General features: G+C 46.5%; 1 protein-coding gene across 1 annotated transcript in view; it reads right to left on the minus strand.

Moving 5' to 3' along the window:
- The window catches only part of SLC1A2 (solute carrier family 1 member 2), a 49,204-nt gene extending 35,277 nt beyond the window's left edge, over positions 1-13,927 (minus strand). Inside the window, exons 1-4 of the mRNA XM_033860469.2 lie at positions 13,793-13,927; positions 11,806-11,958; positions 9,721-9,971; positions 3,821-3,989 (exon numbers count right to left, since the gene is read on the minus strand). Coding sequence (XP_033716360.2) covers positions 3,821-3,989; positions 9,721-9,971; positions 11,806-11,958; positions 13,793-13,922 — 703 coding nt within the window. The 5' untranslated portion in view covers positions 13,923-13,927. The remainder of the gene's footprint in view (positions 1-3,820; positions 3,990-9,720; positions 9,972-11,805; positions 11,959-13,792) is intronic.
- Positions 13,928-22,470: the final 8,543 nt, after the last annotated feature.

Genomic DNA, 22,470 nt, shown 5'->3' on the forward strand with positions numbered 1-22,470 from the left:
CTAATTGGAGAAGGAGGAAGAATCTCGAAAAATCCAAGGGAAAGCAATGAAAAATCCAAAACAGTTGGGAAACCCCAAATGACCCAATTTGTTTGGATTTAACCTGTTATTTATTAATTCATCATCATTGTTTCCATGGTCAAAATGGTTAGAATGCTTTCTTTTTTATTGTGGTTTTTTTTTTCAGGATCATAAAGTGAGAACATAGTCTTTGTTACTTCCTAGCCCCTTGGCCCTCTTCTCCCTTCACTTGATATCCCTTGACTTCCATCTAAATGCAGCCCCCCTCCCCCCAGCCCCCAGGCTCAATCTAATCCCAGGCCAGCAGGATTTGAGGAACCCTGTCCCCAGGTCTTGATGCTGGCATCAAATTGCACTAGGTCCTGGACCAAGCCCAACAGCCAACCTTGGGTCTTATTTCTATGTTACCTTTTACCTCATTCCCTGAGTATCTGTCCAGGGAACCTGCCTGATACGGTAGCTCCTCCTAGGCAAGACCTGGCTTCTCTCTCCCCATATTAGTTTCTCTGGCTCCACTCTGTCCCACCCCTCTTCCTCAGCCTCTCACCCTGGAGTCTCACCCAGACCCTCCCAGGGACTGGGGCACACTACATGGCTAACGGATGTCCCTGTTACTGCCTGAAGGCTCTCTGGATTTCTGATAACCAGTCGTCATGCGCCCCCCAGCTCCCAATCTGTTATTGCCAATCTTGGGGCTCCAACGCTGAAGGCTTGCATGGACTATAAATCAATGTCATTGTCCCCTTGGCAACAGTCCCTTGCTTGCCCATCTGACTTTTTCTCTGACCTGCAGTACGGGCCATCCACTCTTCCCTCTCTCTCCCTCCTCTCCTTACACCTACCCTGTCCCAGTTTGGCAGACTTCATTTCCGGTCCCTCCCTATTCCATCCAATTTCCTATTGCGTCCGTCCTTTTATGCCTGCAGTCTTGAGCTGTATCAAAGTAAATGATAGCATTATAATATGATTCTCTTAGGGGAAAATTCTTTCTAAACCTCTGCTTTTACCTTTTCTCTAGTCACCGAAACCACTCACCTCCCACACCAAGCACACGTCAACCCAGACTGTTCAACTACCCTTTGCTCCCCTCAGCAAAAAAAATCTAGCACTTGCACTGAAATTGTTAATCCTCGGGAGTTAATATTTCCCCTTTTTAGCTCTTGGCCAGAAAGCTTAACTAGTGACTTATAAGTGAGTTATTGGCCATAAACACAAAGGCTTAATGAGAATTAGCATGACCTAGAATCAGAGTGACAGAAGAGAGTGACCTAGTTCTGTGGTAATGGAGGAAATCAAATTCAGGCTCTCGTCAAGCCCATGGAGAGGAGTTTGCTAGGTGTGTGGTGAACATTCTGGCTGAGAATAGCTAGTATCACTTGGTTAATTCCATTTGGAAATTTTAAGAGAAAATGTTCAAGGTCTCAAGGTCCCCAAGAACTAGAATAAAATAGCTTCCCTGGCAGGGTCACCAGAAACGGGCTATCTCTATGAGTGTAAGAGAGAGATGTTGAAAGGAGCTGTCTCACACAGGAGTTGATTTAAGTGGTTGGGATTGAAGTAGAGCCCGGAGCAGTCTGGAGGTTTGGGGGGTAAAGAAATGAGTCTTTAAAGAAGTGGGGGGCCAGAGCCAGGATTTTTATCTTCACTCTTGCAATGCTTGATCCTTGGGACTTTCCAAAGCCAAAAAACAAACCAAAACCAAAAAAAAGGCCACCATCTCTGCCCTTGGAAGACAATGGAAAGAACCTTATTTCAGCCATGATTTGTAAATGGGAAGTTTCTCAACAATCTAACTTCCCTTAGCTTTCCAGAGCTTCAATTTGCACTTGGAAACCCACAGCCAGCTTGTGCATTTCCCTCTGTAAACACTGCCTCATTGAAGTCGCTGGAACAGGGGTGTTTCATTTGAACAAAGCCCTCTTAGACTTGGTCACTGGGGTTGAGAGAGTCCTGAATTGTGTTGAAACTCCCTGGTACAGCCAAAGGTCATGTGACTTCCCAGAATCCACCAGAACTCTGGAAATGACCACAAAAGTCTTCTGAATGATTCACCCCAAAGCACTGGCCCCATTACGCATGGCCACAGTAGAAAATAGTGGGGCCACTTTGACCATAGGGTCTGTGGGGCAAGGGGATTTGGGAATGCCTGAAAGGGTCACAGATATCTGGACAGTGGGAGAGAAGAGCCACTCAGGGTTGGATGCTGAGGATATCTGCAAACCCTCCTTCTCAGAGGAACTCTCCTATCTTCTCCTCACTCCCTCCTCCTCTCGCCTCTCACTGGTTATCAGCAATGTTTATTGATCTTCCGTTGCCTGGCAACCTGGTCAGCTTATCTCTTCCCTCACTCTCTGCTTCCTGCCAGGTCAAAGAAAAAGACACTTTTCACTGGTCAGGCAATCCTTCTCCCTCCGCCTCTGTTTCTCCACCGTTCTGGATAAGTAAGGAGAACGGTTACCAAATTTAGAACAAACAAAAAGCACTCCCAGGTAAAATCTGAACTTCAGAAAAACAATGAAAAACATTTTTTAGTACAAGTATATCCCATGCAATACTTGGGACATACTTAACACTTGAAAATTATTTGTTGTTTATCTGAAATTCACATGAAACTGGGCACCCTGTATTTTATCTGATGCCCCTATCAAAGAGACAAGGGCATTTGATCTCCTAGATGGTAAAGTGAGCTCAACCTTTTCTAAACAGCTCTCATTCAAATCCTTAGAAATCTCGCTTGCATGGATCAACATACTTCTTCCACATAGATTTCCCATTTCTCGCAGCTTATGACCAAATGTCTTGTCTTGGGACACCATTCTAACAGTGGATGGGGGTTATTATGGGTGGGGGAGTGAACCCGGAGGGTGGATGGGGAGTAGAGTGAGCAAACTGGAGTCACCACACAATGGGGAGTCTCTATCCCCTGTGGGGTGTTTTCTACTGAGCCGCTTAGCACTCCACCCCCGGCCATTAATGATGACAGAGGCTCACACGATAAAGCATATGGCGCGTACCATCGTGCCTACGTGCGCAATCTCATTGAATCCTCACAACGATCTACAGGAGAAATGCCAACCCCATGCCCGCTTTACAGATGAATATTGAGAAGTGGAGGAGGCAGCCCACGATTAGATAACCGGTGAGTGGTCCATAAGGGATCCAAACTGGATACAAACCAGTCTAACGTCAGAGCCAGAGAACCCCTGGGATGACACTCTCAGAAGGTTCCAAGCTCACTGAAATCCCAGAAAGTTAAGCCAGACGGTCTCCTTTTGACAAGCTCGTTCTGGCACCAGCGCCAACACGTTCGCTCCTGATAGCACTGCATTTGTTTACAGACTGTGAGGGCTGGGGTGGGACAGCCCCCATGCCTAGCATAGTCCTGGGACAGACACAAGGGCGCCTCAAAAAGAAACGCTTAGGAAATGAAAGGATTGGACGTGTAACTTCATGAAATGGAGAGTCAGAGAGAGTGACTTGCCAACACCACGCAGAAAGTGGGGGCAAGTGCCCTGTGAACGTCAGTCCCCTCGCTTCGCCCATACCCCAGTCCAGCTGCCACGTCCCCACGTGCTGTTGCTCCTGCCGTCTCCCTCGCCCCTCCCCTCTCAGTTTTCAGTCCCAGTGACCCTCGAATTCGCTCCCCAGAGACAGCCTCTTGCTCCACCTACAGGACAGCAGGGCGATCGGCTTTCTGAGAAGGAAGCCAGGATGCCTAGGTGCTGACCTGCAGGGAAAGCTGGCCACGTGGCCCCGGCAGAGGCACCTCCCCCAAGGAGATGAAGCCCAGTGTGCCTACCTAAGACATTCATGCCGTCCTTGAACTCCAGGCCCTTCTTGATAACCACCTGCGTCTCCTCAGGCGGCTCAGTCACAGTCTCATTCAACAGCGAGAGGACAGCATTGGTGGCATTGCTGTCCTCGTCTGATGGAGTGGCCACCAGGACTTTCTTTGTCACTGTTTGAATCTAATGGAGTGGGGAAAGAAAACCATAAAGATGAGAGGTTTGGTGTAAAAGGTCACCAAAAGCCTGGCCGCTTACATAAATGTTTGAATTCCCAATATGTCAAAAATATTATAATTAAGAAATGGCCAAACAAGTTTATGAAATCGGGGGATATTTTATATGTTTGTGCTTGACAGAGTGACGCTTCATGGCACAAATGCAGTGGGAGACGACTGTCCTCACCCCACGATAATGACAGGATTTATAACATTCTTTTGTAACTACTATAAGCAGTGTGATTGGTAATGGGACCCAAGCTTCAAGTTGAGGGATGCCTGTCTGCTTGTTTCATTCCCATGGAGATAGTAGCAAATGTGAGACCCAGCTGGATGCCCTGCTAGCCCCTGTGGAGGGTCCTGGATCTGGTCACGAACAGGAGGGCAGGGGTCTTGTTGGAAGTCAGATCAGCACCTCATGATCCAGGTGATTTCCTTCTCCCTGCCTGGTTCCTGTCGCACGGAATCTTCACAGGCCCACTCTCACTGAGGCTCCTCCCAGAGCCTGGCTCTGCTGGGAAGCTCCATGTAGCTGCCAGATGTGCCAGCTGCCAGCAGCCCCCAAGGCAGGGTCACTGGCTCATATGCCATAGGTAAGGTGGGAAGACACCCACTCCTTCGGGGCGGTGGTGCCAAGCCTTGCTCAATGTTCCCCAAGCATCCCTGTGCAAATGGCCCCCTAAGAAGCTCTCACGCTACTCCTCGACATCTGGGGCGGCCACCCTATTTTTAAAGGTGCCAGGCACCCTGCATGCTGTGAAAACTCATGTCTAAGCCCCGAGAAACACTACCTCCAGGGGCATTAAAACAGAAGTCATGCAGAATCCTAGAACGTCAGTGCAGGCACACAGTCGGTGACAGATGGCTGAAGCCTGAATAGATACAGAAGAGGGGGCATGGAGAAGTCAAGTGGCTCATCAGACGTCGTAGAATTATTGGGAGAACTGGGACCTCAACTCAGATGCACTGACCACCGCTGAGGTCTTTCACCACCTGTGCTGCCTGATAAACTCTATGGACCCAACCGTACAGCAGCTGGGCCCGAGAGTAAGTAAGGCTGACCTGACCAGTTCTCCTAACTGGGAGAGAGGGAAGCATAGCATTCCCTGAGGCAAGGCACTTGTGCAGGGAGAAGGGCAGCCCCAGCTGAATGGGAACGGGCAGTTCATTGGTCCCCTTGGTCTGGGCAACGCTGGCACAAAGAGAGAACGCAGGAAGGATCTGAAGGGAAGCTTCCATGAACAACAGAGTCACCCTCCTGGGGACAAAGTGGGGATCAGAGCCAACTGTAGGCCTATCCTGAGAAGGCTAAAGAAGCCAAAGTTCAAGTTCAAAGGAGTAACGGCCATGGGCCTGAATAAATGGTGCTTCCAGGATCAGGGGGGCGGCCAGCTGCTCCACCTTTGACAACTATTACTTCTTGTGTCAACAGGAGCCCCTCAAGGCTCACAGGGCTGAGTAACTAACCCCAGGACAGACAGCTAGTAGTTTACTGAAGCAGCATTCAAAATGAGTTATGTTCAGCTCCAAAATCTAGCTTCCAGAGAGCACGGCTCAGCGGCTGAGTTGAAGGTTGGACGACAGGCCGGGTTCTCTGAGTTCTCAGTTCAAGCCTGTTTGGGTTGAAGAACCCCAGCTGGCTGCCAACTCCAGTCCCAGCCACCAGGGTCTCTCACCTTAAAACCTGCAAAAGCCTGCTCACTGACTCATCTCCTCTTCCTGGCTACCTGCGATCCCCAGGTAAGTAGCTACCTGGAGCTCTGTCTATATCCAGAGCTACCAGGTTGATTTTTTAAAAATAGAAAAACAGGGCTTCCCTGGTGGCGCAGTGGTTGAGAGTCCACCTGCCGATGCAGGGGACACGGGTTCGTGCCCCGGTCCGGGAAGATCCCACATGCCGCGGAGCGGCTGGGCCCATGAGCCATGGCCGCTGAGCCTGTGCGTCCGGAGCCTGTGCTCCGCAACAGGAGAGGCCACAACAGTAAGAGGCCCGCGTACCGCAAAAATAAATAAATAAATAAATAAAATAGCAATAGAAAAACAGTCATCTCCTTGCCTAAACTCTTAGAATAAGAACCAGAGTTTGACCCTGGCCTGCCAGGTCCGCCTGCACCCACTCCACTCCCCAAGCAGCAGCCTTGCTTCTCTTCTCACCAAGTGCTTGCCAACCTCCATGAGCCTCTGCCCCTGCTTAGCGGGCTCTTCCCCCAGTTCTCCTCAGGCTGGATCACTCTTTTTTTTTTTTTTAATAAACTTATTTATTTTATTTATTTATTTTTGGCTGCGTTTGGGTCTTCGTTGCTGCGCACCAGCTTTCTCTAGTTGCTGGAGAGCGGGGGCTGCTCTTCGTTGCGGTGCGCGGGCGTCTCGTTGCGGTGGCTTCTCTTGTTGCAGAGCACGGGCTCTAGGTGCACGGGCTTCGGTAGTTGCAGCACGTGGGCTCGGTAGTTGTGTCTCACGGGCTCTAGAGCGCAGGCTCAGTAGTTGTCGCGCACGGGCTTAGTTGCTCCGCGGCATGTGGGATCTTCCCAGACCAGGGCTTGAGCCCGTGTCCCCTGCATTGACAGGTGGATTCTTAACCACTGTGCCTCCAGGGAAGCCCCGGGCTGGCTCATTCTGACCCCTTATCATCTCAGCTCAGACGTCTCCCCCAGTTACTAGCCCATCAGCCTGCTCCAGCTCTCAGAGTGCACTTACCTTAATTTTTAAGTACCTTGTGCGTTTACCTGACATTTGTTCTGGTCTATCTCCCCGCAGTCCCTGAATGTAAGTCAGCTCCACTGAGCAGGGAGCCCGCCTGGTTCATTCTCTGTGGCGTCCTGTGCACCCAAATATCGGCCAAAGGAGCAAACCCAGTTCAGTGAATTCCCCGGAAGAAAGGACCCCATGTGGTCACTCTCACTGGGCCTGATGAATGTGGTCAGGCCACACCTGACAGCCCGTTGCCACCTTGGAAACCTCACCATGGTTCAGAGTCAGCCCGGAGCAGTGAACAGGAGGCCTCCCTGCTCTCAGAGACACAGGTCCTGCCACCTTCGGGGGGGAGCCTCTGCACTGGAGACAGCACGCCTTTCTCTTTATGTCTCTGTGTCTAACTCTGGTCCTGAAGCTCCCTCCACCCAAGAGAGGTTATTTGAAACCACTCCCAGCTGTACCCCAAGGGCACGGAAGGCACCACCCAGCACCCTTTCTCTCTGGTAATTCCATGTCACCGTCAAAGAGTTCCCTTTCCTCCAACCCTCTTCAAGGCCCTCCTAAGCCTGCCGACTGCACCTAGTTTAAGCTTCCTTTCCTCTGGGCTGCCAGGAGTCTGGCTTAAGGAAGCTGCACCCTCCCTCACCCTGCGGTCACATATCCACATGATTATTTCTCTGAGTGTCCTAACCCAAAGGACCATGTCCTTGGGCTTCTAGCTGGAGGACTAAGGGCTCACTCCTCAGGTGAATTTTGTCAGTGGAGGGGTGGGTCCAGGGCAGGGCTGAGGCAGGGAATGGCGTGGTCCTCTATTCTAGTGTCCCCCAGTGCCCCTTGCCCTGGGGGACACTAGAGATTGCCCATCGACCAGACAGGTCAGGGAGCACAAGCATGGCTGACACCACAGGAATTGACCGCAGCCCAGAGCAACAGCTCTGAGCGCTGCCTGCTTCTCTCTTCTGCCTCACTGACTCAGACGAAAGGGACTCCTTCCTGCATGCAGCGTGGGCGTGATGGGGCACAGAAGGGGGGCCCAAACCTGTCCCTCCCCGTCCTTCCGATGCTACCCCTACCCCCAGACTCCTGCCAGCTCAGCCTCCAGCTGCTACAGCTCCAGGGCGCTCTTTCCAAAACGTTAAGAATAGACTTGGCACCCGGTTGCGCCTATCACCCCAGAGCAAAGCAAACTCACCTTTCCAAGCAGGCCGGCTGAGGGCCGGGCACACTGCACAGAGAGGGTACCGGTAAGCACCCCTTCCCTAGCCTGTTTCTACTCACTCCCCACCCAACTTCCCCTGCCTGGAATGTTTCCTTTAATACAGCTCCTTGCTACAAGTGCCTCTGAAGTGGTATTGGAAATCAGAGACCATATTCCGGATTTATCCAGAGTCAACTGGGCTCAGCAGTGATGGGCAATGGCACTTTGGGGGCAGCTGGGAGTGCAGACTTTTCTTCTCTGCGACCTGTTTCCTCAATGTATTCTTCTGTGATTCCCTGGAAATGGTTGAAGGAGGTTCCTTGATTCTAGTTTACTTCCAACCAGAGTTAATGTGAACTGAGGTGTATTCGAACCTAAACTTAGGTCTAGACAACAGGCTGGTGAGGGGGGCCTGGGCAGCTAACTCAGTGGTTCCACTTGAGAGAGGCTGGGATCTGGGACCCGGGATATCTGGGACTCTTTGCTGCAGTGCTTGCACCTGGCCAGACAGCAGGATACAAAGAAACGATAAGGGACTAAAAATAACTGCGTGCATGCGCAGTTGGGGCAAATTATGAACAACCAGATACAAAAAGACCCAAAACCCAACTGCCACTTCTGAGGTGTCTGGAGCAAAAGCAAAAGCTGCGCACGGCACCACCAAGGGGGTGGGCACGCCACCCAAGCCACCCCTCCCGCCTAAGCCCTGGACCCATCCTCACCCTCACCCCATTCAAGGGACCAGCTTGCCGGCCCTGCCCCCCACCCCCAGGGAGGGAGCGAGGGAAGCTGTTACTTGTTTTCGCTGTACGGCAGCACAAGTCCAAAAAAGCCTTGCCTGAACTTCTCGTCTGGCCTCTTATCAATTTCTCTTGATTAAAGAGTCCAAGAACCCTGGTCAGTAACACACCCAGCAGAATCAACTGGTTTTAAGAGTCGTGTGTTAAAAAGTAGATATGCCTGTGTGCAGCTGGTAGGAACATATATATCGATACAAATTTTGTAAGGCTATTTTTGCAACATCCAGCAAATTCAAAATATCAACTCTTTGGCAGGACAGTTTTGCTTCTAGAATTTATCCTTTAGAAATACTACACGACAATGAAAAACGAAAGAGAGAGATGACGCTAAAACACTGTTAAACGAAAAGGCAAGGTGTAACGCAGTGTGTACGATGCAGCACCACCAGAGCTGAATTTTTTTTAATTTTATGCACACGCGTATGTGACAAAGAAAATATATAGGAGGAAACATGAGTAGCTCTAGGGAAGCGACGTGGGGACTTGAATTTTTACTTTATGTGCATCTATAAACTTTCCAAAATCCTCATGTATTACTACCAGAATTTGACAAATACCCAGTCCCCGGGCCCACCCTGGAGATTCTGATTCTGTAGAGCACGTGCATTTTTAAATGGACCACATGTGGTTTTGTTATACTGCTAAGATCAAGAACCACTGAGTACTCTAGAGAGTTGTGGGCAAGGGTGATCAAAATGTCCCCTTGGACGACACAGAGACAAGAACCAAAGAGAAGAAAAAGAGATCAAAGAAAAAAAGGAGACGAGGGACCCCAGAGCTAAATGTTATGAAGTGGACTGCAAAAGAAAGGGAAGGTTAAGAAAACAAAGACAACACGACTCCAATCCTAAACTCCTGCCCCAGATGACCCCATACAACCCCTAGGCAGAGTATAAATATGAAAAAAGTTACCCCCCAGAGCTGATTTGTTGAAACAGTCTCTAAGTTACCACCTTTGTAACTTAGGAGTTTGGAGAACAATGGATATCAGAACTCTAGGTTACCTGCTGAAAACAGGCTTGGACAAGGTTTTCAGGGAAGAGATTTCGAATAAGGTCCAGAAAGGCATCCAGGCTGGACACTTCATCGTTCTTCTGCCCAGGCCCCAGCTGCTTCTTGAGTTTGGGGTTCCCCGGGTGGATAGCCAAGACCAGGATGACCCCCAGCACTGCAGCGATGATGGTCGTGGACATGTAATATACCATAGCTCTCGTGCCTAAGCGGCCACTGGCTTTAGCATCCAGGCCTGACAACCCTGGATGGAAAAGAGATCCAGAATTATTCGTTCTATTATTTTCCTGTTACTAGCCCCTCTCTGCATACCTATAACCAACCCTCGGCTTTGTATTACTCAAACGTATTAATGGTTAATTAAAGCTTCTTCACCTGAATATTTGGTCAATTCCACAGTTTACAATTCAATTTTCCAAGGATATTTTTGAGATTCTAGAGAACTGGGGAGAGTCGGAGAACATCTGGTTCAGGGTTTATAAACTGGTTGGTGACTACTTTTTGTCAGTCTGCAACAGTGAGTTAAAATTGAATACTCTCTTCAATTTTTAATTCTGAGATTATGTCCTTCCCAATTATTTGATATTAAGATATCCTTTCTTCATGAAGTGGTGGTCCTGGTACATGCTAGGTTTTTTTGTTGGTTTTAATGTCCTCGCTTAGGAAAATAAAAGATTGGTATCCCTGTGTATTCAAAACGTCTTTTGAGTACATGACTGGTCATGAAATCAAAAGTCTGGAAAAGTGATTCTAGCACAGCCTTCTCATTCCCCTGAGGTGAAACTTGATGGACACCACATTTTCTGATCTCAAGTAGGGATGTGAGAACAGGTGCACAAAACACCCAGCATGGGTGGGAGCTTCATCTATATTTCAGGAGCTTCTGTGATGGTTAGCGGAAATTCCAAGCAAGTCACAAAAACTCCAGCCTTCATTGGGTTTTTTTTCCAGTAGTTTCTTCAGTTTTTCTACTTCCTGGTTTCAGTTCCTGCTTTTACTAGACTGAGAGATGCAACCCTTTCTGGGGATCAGTCTTTTTTGCCGTGGGGGAGGAAGTTATTACTGATGTTAATAATTCTCTGAATGAAGCTGACCCACATGTGACACGTTTCGCCTTACAACCTGAAGTCTAATTCTGGCCAACGGAAGTGAGCTTTCCTTACCAGGTTGGCCAGTGTACAATCTGTTAAACAGGCATGGAGAACAAATTTGCTCTGGTTTAAAAAGGAGCATTTAAAGTAAAACATAGCTTCACTCAATCTGGGGCTGAATGATAAGATCCTCCTGACACTGAGTCCTAGCTCTTTCCCTCACTGGATTCACTGATCAACCAGCTATGAGACTGCAGCATCTGAATCTCTTGGAGTTACCAGAGCTTCACTACCTTCATAAGGTGGATGGTCCAGAGGTACAGCTTTCTCAAGGTCACCCAGCCTGTTGGCACCCAGATATAAACCAAAGCCCAGTTCTTCATCCCTAACTCAGAGCTTAGTCTCTAAACTTCATCAATTTATACCTTGTTTGAATAATATTAATTGGTAAGCCCAGGGAGGGGAAAAAAATTCTTTCAAATAAAACAGCTCTTTCAGCCAAAAGACAAGTGAACATGACCTATACATTAAGGGTACCTTTCTTCTGAAAAACTCGAAGGGTTTCATATCTAGTATTTCATTTATTTTTAATACCCACTTCCCTCTACACCCAATTAAGTAGTAAAGAGAAAATTTCTTTTTCTATTTGTTACCTTTATTTGTCAGTTTCTGAACAAATACAATTTGGGAAATGAGAAAAGTATACATTAAAAATTAAAATCACTAGATATGATCACTTTTAACATGCGGCTATTTCCTTTTTATCTTTTGTTGCTAGACAGACAGATGGACCAACCAATAGATGGCAAACTCTATTTTTAGGGTTGCTTATCCCAATTTTAGAGACAGGAAAAACCAAGGCTCTGAAGTGAAATGACACAGATGATCACATTCACTGATTCAACCAAATTGAGAATCTATGGTCAATCCAAAAGCTGGAGTGGGAGTATGACCCGCTTTGGCCCGGTGCCACAGAGGTGGTCTTACCTGTGATTAAACTGGAGATGATTAGAGGCAGAATGAGCATTTTTAGCATCCTCATGAGTATATCCCCTGGGAAGGCTATTAACATAACCACATCAGGGTGGATAGGAGATGCCAAGCGAAGAAGCCCTCCACATACTGCCCCCAGGATGACACCTATAAGAGAGAGGGAAAAATATGAATTTAGCTTTTGCCCTCATCAAATGAATAGCTCTAGAGATGTAGTTCAATGACATTGACCTTCCTCATACTTCTCCATCATCAGATGATGACTAACACATAACAAAAATACCATTAGAAAAGTGAAGTTGATTTTGATGACTCGTGAGAAAATACTTTGTATCTCCAACTATTCTAAAAGGCAGCACTAGAAGAGTCAAGAAGAGCCTTCTCAAGGCTTTGTGGGAAATATAACCTGGCAACTTGACTCTGACTTCTTTGAGGATATCATCCACTTGCAGAGTCACAGATTGTCAGCAGAAATAATCCACAGTGCCAGATACTGCTTCTCTTCACAGCCTAGGCTGGCCACATTCCATGGTGTTTAATGTTTTTCTTCCCTTTTGAACTGAATACCAAATAAAAGGAACATTTAAGTGACCAAGCTGGGGTGTTTTCTTTATTCTTCTATTTTCTTTGACTTCTGATAATTTCCCCATGGCTTATCCTCAAGAAGTTTTGTCTTTGACTTCTATGTCCTTGTACATGATCTTGAGACTTGCTGATCTTAGGAGAGGTCAAGGGGGGTGTCTAAAAATATATAATTTGGGAGGAAACAATTTGGGCAGAGATGCTAGCAGGAGCCTTTCACTTTGCATACGCAGGGATTCCACAAGAAAACCTTGGATCTCTCCAAACTGGTGGCCAACATAAACTACCTTCTGGAGTAAGAGGGAGAGGGAGGTCCTAGATATGTGACTATGGTGTTAACGCCAGATATGCAAAGGGAGTAACATGGCCAAAAGCCTTATCTTTTTTTCTTCCACAGGTGAAAAACACACTTCTTCAAAACCTATGATGAATGAAATTTGCTTCTGTGGAGGGTAACCCTTGGAAAACCCTACCACACCTGTGGTCTTCTTCTATTAAGTGAACTGAGCTGGGGGGCAAGTTCCCAGTCCTGACTCTAGTCCACCGACATCCAAGATGACTGACTCGAAGGAGAAGCCATGGACGATGTGTGTGTGTGTGTGTGTGTGTGTGTGTGTGTGTGTGTGTGTGTAGATGGCTCTTCATTGCTTCACTGTATAGCCTCATAAGAGTTGAAGAACAAGGAGGGGGAGTTGAGAAAGGAAAAGATGTGGTTGTCACTATAAGAAACCGCAATTTTCCCCATTTTCAATCAATCCTGGTCGAAAACCCAAGGCCAAGTCTGTATCAACAGTCACACGAAAGGACAACCAGAGCTTGGGTGAGGCCAGAGGCAGGGGAGTAAGGCTTTGAGGTGGAGCTGGAGTGGGTCAAGGCTTTGGGACAAGTCTCTTCCACACGGACCTCGTTAGCCAATGTGTTAACTGAATCTAAGTTAATGAGGTGCTTGAGGAAGGTCAGACCTTGGGAGCCCTGTTAGTGGGGTTTAGGGCAACTGTTGCCTTTTTCTGGACACAGGTACTTCTCTAAATGTGGTATACTGACCATCTGCTTTGGAATCACCTAGAAGGTTTGCTAAGATGCAGATTCCTAGGTCTCACTCCAAGTGGCCCAGAGTCTCTGTGAGTAGGGCCTGGGAACCTGCATGCTGACATACCCATGGGAAATGTACACGCATACTGAAATCTGAGAACCACAAGAATCCCAAGGGGGCAAACATGGCTAGGGCAGGTGGCAGGGAAGATGGCATCACTGAGGCAGCCATGCCTGGGTAAAGGCAGAGTTAGGCAGAGCGTGTGGCTTGCTTTCCAGGGCGAGGGCTGGCTTCCAGAACCAGCTTCCACACTTAGCCAGGAGAGACCAGGGGAAGAGGGGAGGGTGGGGCAGGCCTGTCACCTACCGAACACGGTCAGCGTGAGCAGGAGATTCTTCCCCAGCTTGTCACACAAGCGCAGCCCCAGATGCCGGGGCTTCAGCTCCTCCGAGCTGAGGTGGCTGTCGTGCATCCGTACTTCCACCTGCTTGGGCATGTTGTTGGCACTAAAACAGAAGGGGAGGCAGTGCTTAGAGTCCACTGGGCATCTCTGCAGTTTGAGGGTCTCAGGTTGTAAGAGGCGAAACAGCCTTCCCCAGGCACAGCTGGGAATCTGGAACCATGGGCAGAAAAGTAAAAACCAGGGCAATTCAGAGCACCCTGAATTCCAGTTTGCCTATAAGCAGGTTACTAGGACACACCGAACACCAACACGCCAAGTGCTTTTATCCCTGTTATCTTGGATCATCACAGAAAAAGGCATCACATAGGCAGTGGGAGGTTTTTCCAAGAGTTGCCCACCATGGTAACTCTCTGAGGCAAGTATCTCTGCCCTGTTTTACAGAAAGTAATTTGCCCAGGGTCACAGGCTAAAAGGAATGGATAGTCAAACTCCATATATGCCTGGCTTCAAAACCTGAGCTCTTTCATCCTTGTATCAACAGCAAGAAGATGGCTTTTGAATAATCTAAGGCCAGGAGCGTCGCAGCCTAAGTCACTGCTAAATTAAATGCCTCTGAGCTCAAGCCCTCCCCATTCTGGACACAGAAAAGTCATAAATGCTAGCAGTCCAGGTTTTTCCTCTCTTTTGGAAAAGATGGTTTATCTAGTAAAAAAAAATTCATTCCATTGTGGTTTTTGAAAGGTCACTTGCATTATCAGGACTCCTCTAAGCTGCCAATAGTCATGCTACCCCGTGTCAAAGAAGTATGGCTTTAAGAAGCACGCGATCACCTTCACCCGTAGAGGCACCCCAGCCCTCTTCCAGAAAAACCCCATGTGAACCCAAGCTATGCTAAGACTCTGCCAATGGAGCCCTTGCCAGGATAATGAGTATTATTTTTTCCAGCTATGTCACTTCCCAGGCCAGTAAGATTTCAAATTTAAACTTGGGGACCAACATAGGAGGCCAAGTTTTCACTTTGACGTCTTAGGACGCCTTTGTTAGCTGCCATTTACAACCACCGTCACGTGACAAACAAACAAAACAAGTTCTTTAACACCTAGAAAGACAAGTCACAGTCTCTGAATAAATGACGATACCTTCCCAGATAGGCAGGTGTCAGCTTCACCCAGATATTCTCACCACAGACTGGGGAGATCTTCCTTTGGAACCAACAGAACTCTTCAGGTTAGTGGTCTGGAATCACTGGTTATAATGGAAATGGTGTGGGTTTTGGAAACAGAGAGCCTGGGTTCAAATCATGACTCTATCGCTTGCTAGCTGTGTTGTTTATAGAAAGAAGCGCTCGAGGCCTACCTTGTGGAAGTTAAGCATGATAATGTATGTTGGGGGCCTGGCATGGCAGCCAACACAAGTGGTTCCTTTCTCCAGGGAACATTCACGACAAGCATGACATTTAAGTTCGAGGACCCACCCAGTTGCACCATCGTTCTTTCAAGACACCAAGCTTAGCTTCCAGAGTCTCAGAGGCAAGACCAGGGACCTAACACAAGACTTACTTTTTCATAACAGGCTGCCTAATATACTTGCTTCCAGAATAAAACGATACAAATGAACTTATTTACAACACAGAAACAGATTTAGAAAGCAAATTTATGATTACCAAAGGGAAAGGTCAGGGGGGGATAAATTAGGAGTTTGGGATTAACATATACACACTACTATATATAAAATAGATAATCAACAAAGACCTACTGTATAGCACAGGGAACTCTTCTCAATAGTCCGTAATGACCTATATGGGAAAAGAATCTGAAAAAGAATGGATATATGTATATGTATAACTGAATCACTTTGCTGTGCACCTGAAACTAACACAACATTGTAAATCAACTCTACTTCAATAAAAAATAAAAATTATAAATAAATAAATAACAGAATATTTTAAAACTAGGAATAATGTGACATGGTCTGGTAGGACGCCCAGATGATAACATTAGTCAAAATATAAGCTTCTTGGGCTTCCCTTAATGGCCTAATATTCTACTCATCTGGTTAGTCTGGGGGCGATCTCTATCTGGCATACGTGTGTGTTAATGATCGCTCAGACAGTCTAAAGAAGAAGATAGGGCGTGAAGCTCACAGCAAGCAGACGGGGGCTTTCTGACCGGTGAGCAGTAAGTACCACTTCCTCCCGTCACCAAGTGAAACAGACGGAAAAGTTCTTTTCACAGCACAGCAGGGAAAATGATCAAAATCATCTTTTTAACACGGATAGACCATATTTCTATGCTTGCATTAGGATCTTTTTATATTTTTTAAACACTTCTCCAGACAGTAATCTGAAGCTGTAAACCAGGAAGCTGCCAACGGAGAATGGGGGCCGTACACGTTCAGAAGTGGTGAATGCGTTCGTTAGCCAGCCCTTGGCAAAAACTCTAGGAGCCCCTTGAGAGCGGAATCCCCTGCCTTCTGCTTCATCCGAAGCCCTCCTGCCACCGAAGTTAGAATCAGGCACGTGGCTGGTATTTCAGTGAGACTCACACGTATTTAAACCAGACATCCTGGCAGGATCCACGTGATGTGATGAAAGTGTCAAGCATCAAGGCAGCCGTGTCCAAGTGAAAACACACAAATATTAGGTTAACGTACACACCCGATCCAGCAGTGTGGCCGGATGCCTACTGGCCACACTTCTTAGTTGCACAGAATCGCTGTATGTTTAATGATTTGTCTTTTAAGCCATGACAAAATGTCCCTGAAGCCCTGAATCAAAACTGCCGCGTCAAACTGGCAGCATCAAAATGTCATGAACCCACAAGTACTGAGAGAATGCCTGTCACTTGCCCTCTTGAAGTTAAACATGTGCTCCAGGCTCAGAGGAGCTCCTAACCTCTGCACATAGAAAATCATTATTAAAGTACATCAGAGCCTTGGCTGGCCTCTGGGGATGCAGGGAGTCCCCGGAGAACTCTTTGTAAAGATCCTAGACCAGTCTAAGTGATCCCTGCATCCCCCAGAACACAAGGAGAGCTTGAAATGGAGACTATTATAGAACATAACATTAAATAATATTGTATAGCATAATACAGAGCTGCTTCTAAGCCTTATATATCTTCAGAAGAACAGATATAGTTTTGGTTTTTCTTTATTTTATATTCACCATTTCCAATGCTCTTTATTTCTTCCTATAATTCTGGGCTTTTTTCTTCCAGTTTTATTGAGATATAATTGACACACAGCACTGTATAAGTTTAAGGTAAGCAGCATGATAATTTTTATTGGACATCTTTATTGGAGTATAATTGCTTTACAGTGGTGTGTTAGTTTCTGCTGTACGACAAAGTGAATCAGCTATACATGTACATATATCCCCATATCTCCTCCCTCTTGTGTCTCCCTCCCACCCTCCCTATCCCACCCCTCTAGGTGGTCATTAGTGGGAAGCAGCCGCATAGCACAGGGAGATCAGCATAATAATTTGATTTACCTACAACATGAAGTGAATATCACGGTAAGTTTAGAAAACATCCATCATCTAATATATGTACAAAATTAAAGAAATAGAAAACAATTTTTTCCTTGTGATGAGAACTCTTAGGATTGACTCTTTTAACAACTTTCTTTACATCCCTAGAACAGATATAGTTTTTCAAATGAGATCACACACGTCCACAGCTATGTGAATGCTGGTTACTGAATGCACATAGTAACAGCAGTGATAACAAGGATAACTGGTGTTTACTGAGGACTCTGTGTGTCCAACACTATAGCCAGTGATGAGTAAGGTGTAATCCTCGCGCTTAAGGAGCTCTTAAGGGGAAACACAAAGCACGTTGCGTGGTACTTGTCTGCTTTACCTATGGGCCATGATAAGGCCCTGTACAGGATGCTATGGGACACGGTAAGAATGGTGCCTAACCTAGCTTTGGGGAAGAAGCCTGTTCAAGAAAGGCCCCCAGGAGGGGCTGATACCAGAGCTGGATCTTAAAGGATGGATTTAATTTAAATGTCTACATGCTCTACCAATATTTGAACCCTAAGAGCACCTTTAACACCTGGTCCCAAGCACTTGATAAATGTTTGCTCAAAGAAATTAAGAATTGGAGAGCAGCTATAGAGGGCACTGTGCTTTCTCCTGGGAACCAGGCCCTTCTACAGTAGACTGGCAGCATATCACCTAGCACCCCTCATACCATTCTGCATCTGTTCCACAAATTCCCATTGGCCATATATTACAGGCCCCATGCTATTCTAGGTGATAAAATATCACAATAGACAAAATAGACAAAGCCCTTGCTCTCACGGGCTGTACATTTTAGTGGGATAACAAATAAACGAATAAATATATTTCAAGTGGAGATAATGTGCTAGGAAGTGGGTGACAGGTGGGAAGAAGGCAGAGTTATTTTGCATCCAGTGGTCAGAGAAGGAGGGCTTCGTGATAAGGGGACATTTGAACAGAAACCTGGAGGAATAAGGGATCTCCTAAATTACCTAGGCAGTTTGTCCAGAGCTTAGCAAATAAATGGCATACACACAATTTGGAAATCTGTTGGTCCAAACCGGAGACCGAAGCTCCCACCAGATGCCGATCTTGGTGTCCACACATTGGTTTTTAGCACAGGCACTGATTCAAATAAGAGTCAAGGCGGTAATGCTGCATCCCATTACCATTATGAATATGGTGGAGGTTCAGTGACTGTCCCAGTTCCAAGCAAAAGAAATGGATATCAGAGAAAGGCGAGTTGGACACAGGAGGAGGCCCGAGGTCGCGACAGCCTGCAGATTTACTTCTTTGGCAATGAACAGAAAGGGCAAGGCCTGATCTGGGTAGGTCCACTGTATAAAGACAATAAGTTATTTCGAATGTGCACACTTATTCCCTCATGAATGTTCCCTCCCTACAACTTGTGGCCATGCAGACGGAACCAAGAAATAAGGATTTTGAAAGCCCAGGCATGGCCTGGTTATACCAAATCCATCAAGCCTGATGCTCTCCCCACACTGTTCACCACCTCTATTTCTACCCGGGTGCCTTCCGGATGGAAGATTTAGCAATATAATTCTTTAATACAGTATAAGCCAATTAGGCCACATCTCTCTCCATTGCCCAGCAAAGTAAGGCCATGCGATGGGAGAGCTGTTTGTATAATTTAAACTTGAACCATGAGCCTATAATTGCCTTCAGCCTTAGCTTCTCCACTAAACTGTTTAAACAGCTGTTCATTTTGCAGCCACTGCCCCGTCTTTCTCACACAAATCCATATGAGTCCTGTTTCAAAGTCAAGCTCAGCTTATCATGCAAAACATCCTCTGTGACTCCAAAGGGAACGTGTAACGGGGCTGGTGCTAAATTTTCAACAGTTCTCAGGACCTGCTTTGCATTTGCATTCGCTTTCCCTTGCTCTGCCAAGAGCCTCTAGTAACAGGCTCATTAGATGTGGTGCTGGATTCGGATTTCCTGCCTGCACACTTCTGTGTCAACTTAACTGGCACCAAATTATGTTTCCTCCTTCGCTGGTTCAATGAGGTGACAACAGAATGTTCCCCAAGGAAGCTAAAAGCAACTGGTGTGTTTTTGCCTGAAGGATGTGAGGTCTGCAATGGGCATCACCCATCTGACCCTCTGCTACTCAACTCTAAAGACCTCAGAGGCACAGAAGAGACAATGTCCAGAAATGGCCCTAATGGGCAGACACTAGGTCAGACCATCAAGAGCAAAAATAGTGTTTGTTGATGGGGCCTTCCCCCAAGGTGGTCAAGGTATTTGAAAAAGAATGCCGGAAATACCAGTGCTGTCAGCTCCAAGCACCACAAAACGGTGATTACAGTTGTGACTGTCCCATATCTGGGAATCCCCTGGTTCCCTAAAGAATGTCACACCCACAGGAAAAGGGACTGGAACTCTAAAACAGCTGGGAATTTCCAACAACCAGTCTCTTCACCCGGCACTACGAAATGATAAAAACACACTCTTAATATGAAATACCAATGGGGTTTAGGTATCAGTTTGGGCAGATTTTTATATTTGAGGTCCCAGGCTCTTAATCTGTAAAATAAGAGGGCTGGATTAGAAATTCTTTAACGTTCTAAAATTCTGTGATTCTCTAATTCTCCTGGGGTGGGAGGTGGTAATCAATAGCCTTCAGTTCCAGAGATGCAGCCTCCTTTCTATTCTATCCAGCACTGAATGAGCTTAGAGATCATGGGTGACTTAGAGATAAGAGACAAACCAATAATAACAGTGACAACCATTTCTTTATGTCTTTAGCTCCGTTTTTACCTTTCCTATCTCTGCTACATAAACATGTTTTTCTAGTGCTACTAAAGCTGAGTTTGGGGTCAAATTCAGTATACAATTCAGACACAGGCATCATCTTAATCCCCCATCCACGCTTGACCAATTCTCAGTCTAGACTTCTAAGGTGGGCAGGTCAATGCCGTGGGAATATAGTCAAACAGGTGAACTGGCATTGGGACCAGCCAATAGCCAAATCCACCACTGAATCACTGAGAGTCCACCTATCTCATTCATAGTCAACTCCCGTGGAACTGGACAGGATGCACTCACAGGAACATTCAAGATGAAAAATTGAGGGAAAGGAATCCTTTCTCCATATCACTTCCCAGGCCAAGGGGCTCAAACTGGCTAATGACATGAATCGCAAATAGAGAGTCAGGTGGGACTTTGGATGTTCTCACACAAGAAGTAGTAGGACAGAAGGAAGAAGTAATGGGAGACAAAACCATGAGGGAGTAGGTAAAATCGCACTCACTCTGCCAAGAGCCGTAAGTCAAAACACTGGCTCTGATTAGCAGCTGAGAGAAGGCACCTCAGTGGAATGAAATTACATAATAACGTGGTCATCGGATTCTTGGTTAAAATCTACCTTTTCCAGCTGTGGCTGGGACAAGGCATTCATTTAACCTCTTGGACAATAACATTCAACTCACTGGGTCATTACAGAGCCTTCAATAAGATAATACTTATGAAAGCACCAACAGCGTCTAACATATGATTGATATTCAATTTTAGTTTGCTTTCTTTGTCTTAAATGCCCCAAATGGTGCAAAATGACCATTCAGATAGCTTAGCTACTGTTGAGTTTTAATAAGTCACTTTAGCAACAAATGGTATTTGTGCTCTTTACAAAAAGAAAGTTCTAGAAGGGGGTCCAAGTGGGTGGGAGCCTGGGAAGTTCCCACTGCTGTAGGCTTCCACACTGTGGAATGGCCTAGACTACCTCTCAAAGAGCATCAGGAATACAGTCTCAAGTATAAAACCTTTGGACTTCTGTGAAGTCCTCCCCAGGGTGGAGACTTAAGTTGGCCTTGACCCAGTGGAATTGCCCATTTCCAGAAAGGCTCACCACCCAAAACAGAAATAAGACACCAAGGCACAGTAAACCTCCAGGCCCAAGAGACAGAGTGGGATGGGGGTGTTTGATCTTCCCAAATTGGGAACCCTTTCGAAAAGTAAAGATGGAGCCATGGCCTAGGAGCACACTGGCCAGCCCAGTCCCCAGAGGCATGTCGATTCTGAAGTAACCGCCACCCGCTCTGGTTCACGGAACAACATGAAAATACATTTGAAAACTTCACATAACTTCAATCAACTGGAGGAGATTCATGGGGCATGCACTCTGGGTTTGAGCCACACGGAACTTGGCCCCAATCAGTTTGCCTTGAGGCAAACCGTCTCTTCTGGCTAAGATGTCCTCCCCACCCTACCCTCCAACCCAGCCTTCATAGACTAATTTCTATTTCTTCTTCAAAACTCAATTCAAGTGTGACTTCCCTCGGGAAGTCTTTGTTGACTCCCAAATTTGCTTTTTGGACGCTCCTTCTGCAGCTTACCCGAGCTTACCTGTGCTTACCTCTCTCAAGGTATTTATCACAATTTACTTGTCTGTTTCCCCACTAGAATATAAACTCTGTTTTTTTTTTAGAATAATAGTTCTATTATTTGATTAGTGAATTTCTTTCTTGTTTTTCCTTTTTTTTTTTTTAAAGAAGATGTTGGGGGTAGGAGTTTATTAATTAATTAATTTATTTTTGCTGTGTTGGGTCTTCGTTTCTGTGCGAGGGCTTTCTCTATTTGCGGCGAGCGGGGGCCACTCTTCATTGCGGTGTGCGGGCCTCTCACTTATCGCGGCCTCTCTTGTTGCAGATCACAGGCTCCAGACACGTAGGCTCAGTAGTTGTGGCTCATGGGCCTAGTTGCTCCGTGGCATGTGGAGTCCTCCCAGACCAGGGCTCAAACCCGTGTCCCCTGCATTAGCAGGCAGATTCTCAACCACTGCTCCACCAAGGAAGCCCTAGAATATAAACTCTTTGAAGGCAAGATCTTGACTTACTTGACTCTGTCTTCCCCACACTCAGCATGGTTTCTGGCATATAGTAGATGCTCAATTATTGTATGTTTAAAAACATAAATGAATGAATGAATGGGTGACTAGATAAAAAACATGTTCTAGTCACAGGTTCTGTGTGACACAGTTCTAGAGGGTAGTATTCTCAAAGACTAGGAAATCTGAGAAGAAGAGAGAAGAGAGCAAAAGCACAAACACCTGCATTAGAAAAACCAGTGGGTGGCAGGAAGGGGTGGGTCAGCACCACCCAGGGCTGGCCCTTCCCT

The sequence above is a fragment of the Tursiops truncatus genome, chromosome 8 (assembly GCF_011762595.2).
Source record: "Tursiops truncatus isolate mTurTru1 chromosome 8, mTurTru1.mat.Y, whole genome shotgun sequence".
Classification (NCBI taxonomy): Eukaryota; Metazoa; Chordata; class Mammalia; order Artiodactyla; family Delphinidae; genus Tursiops; species Tursiops truncatus.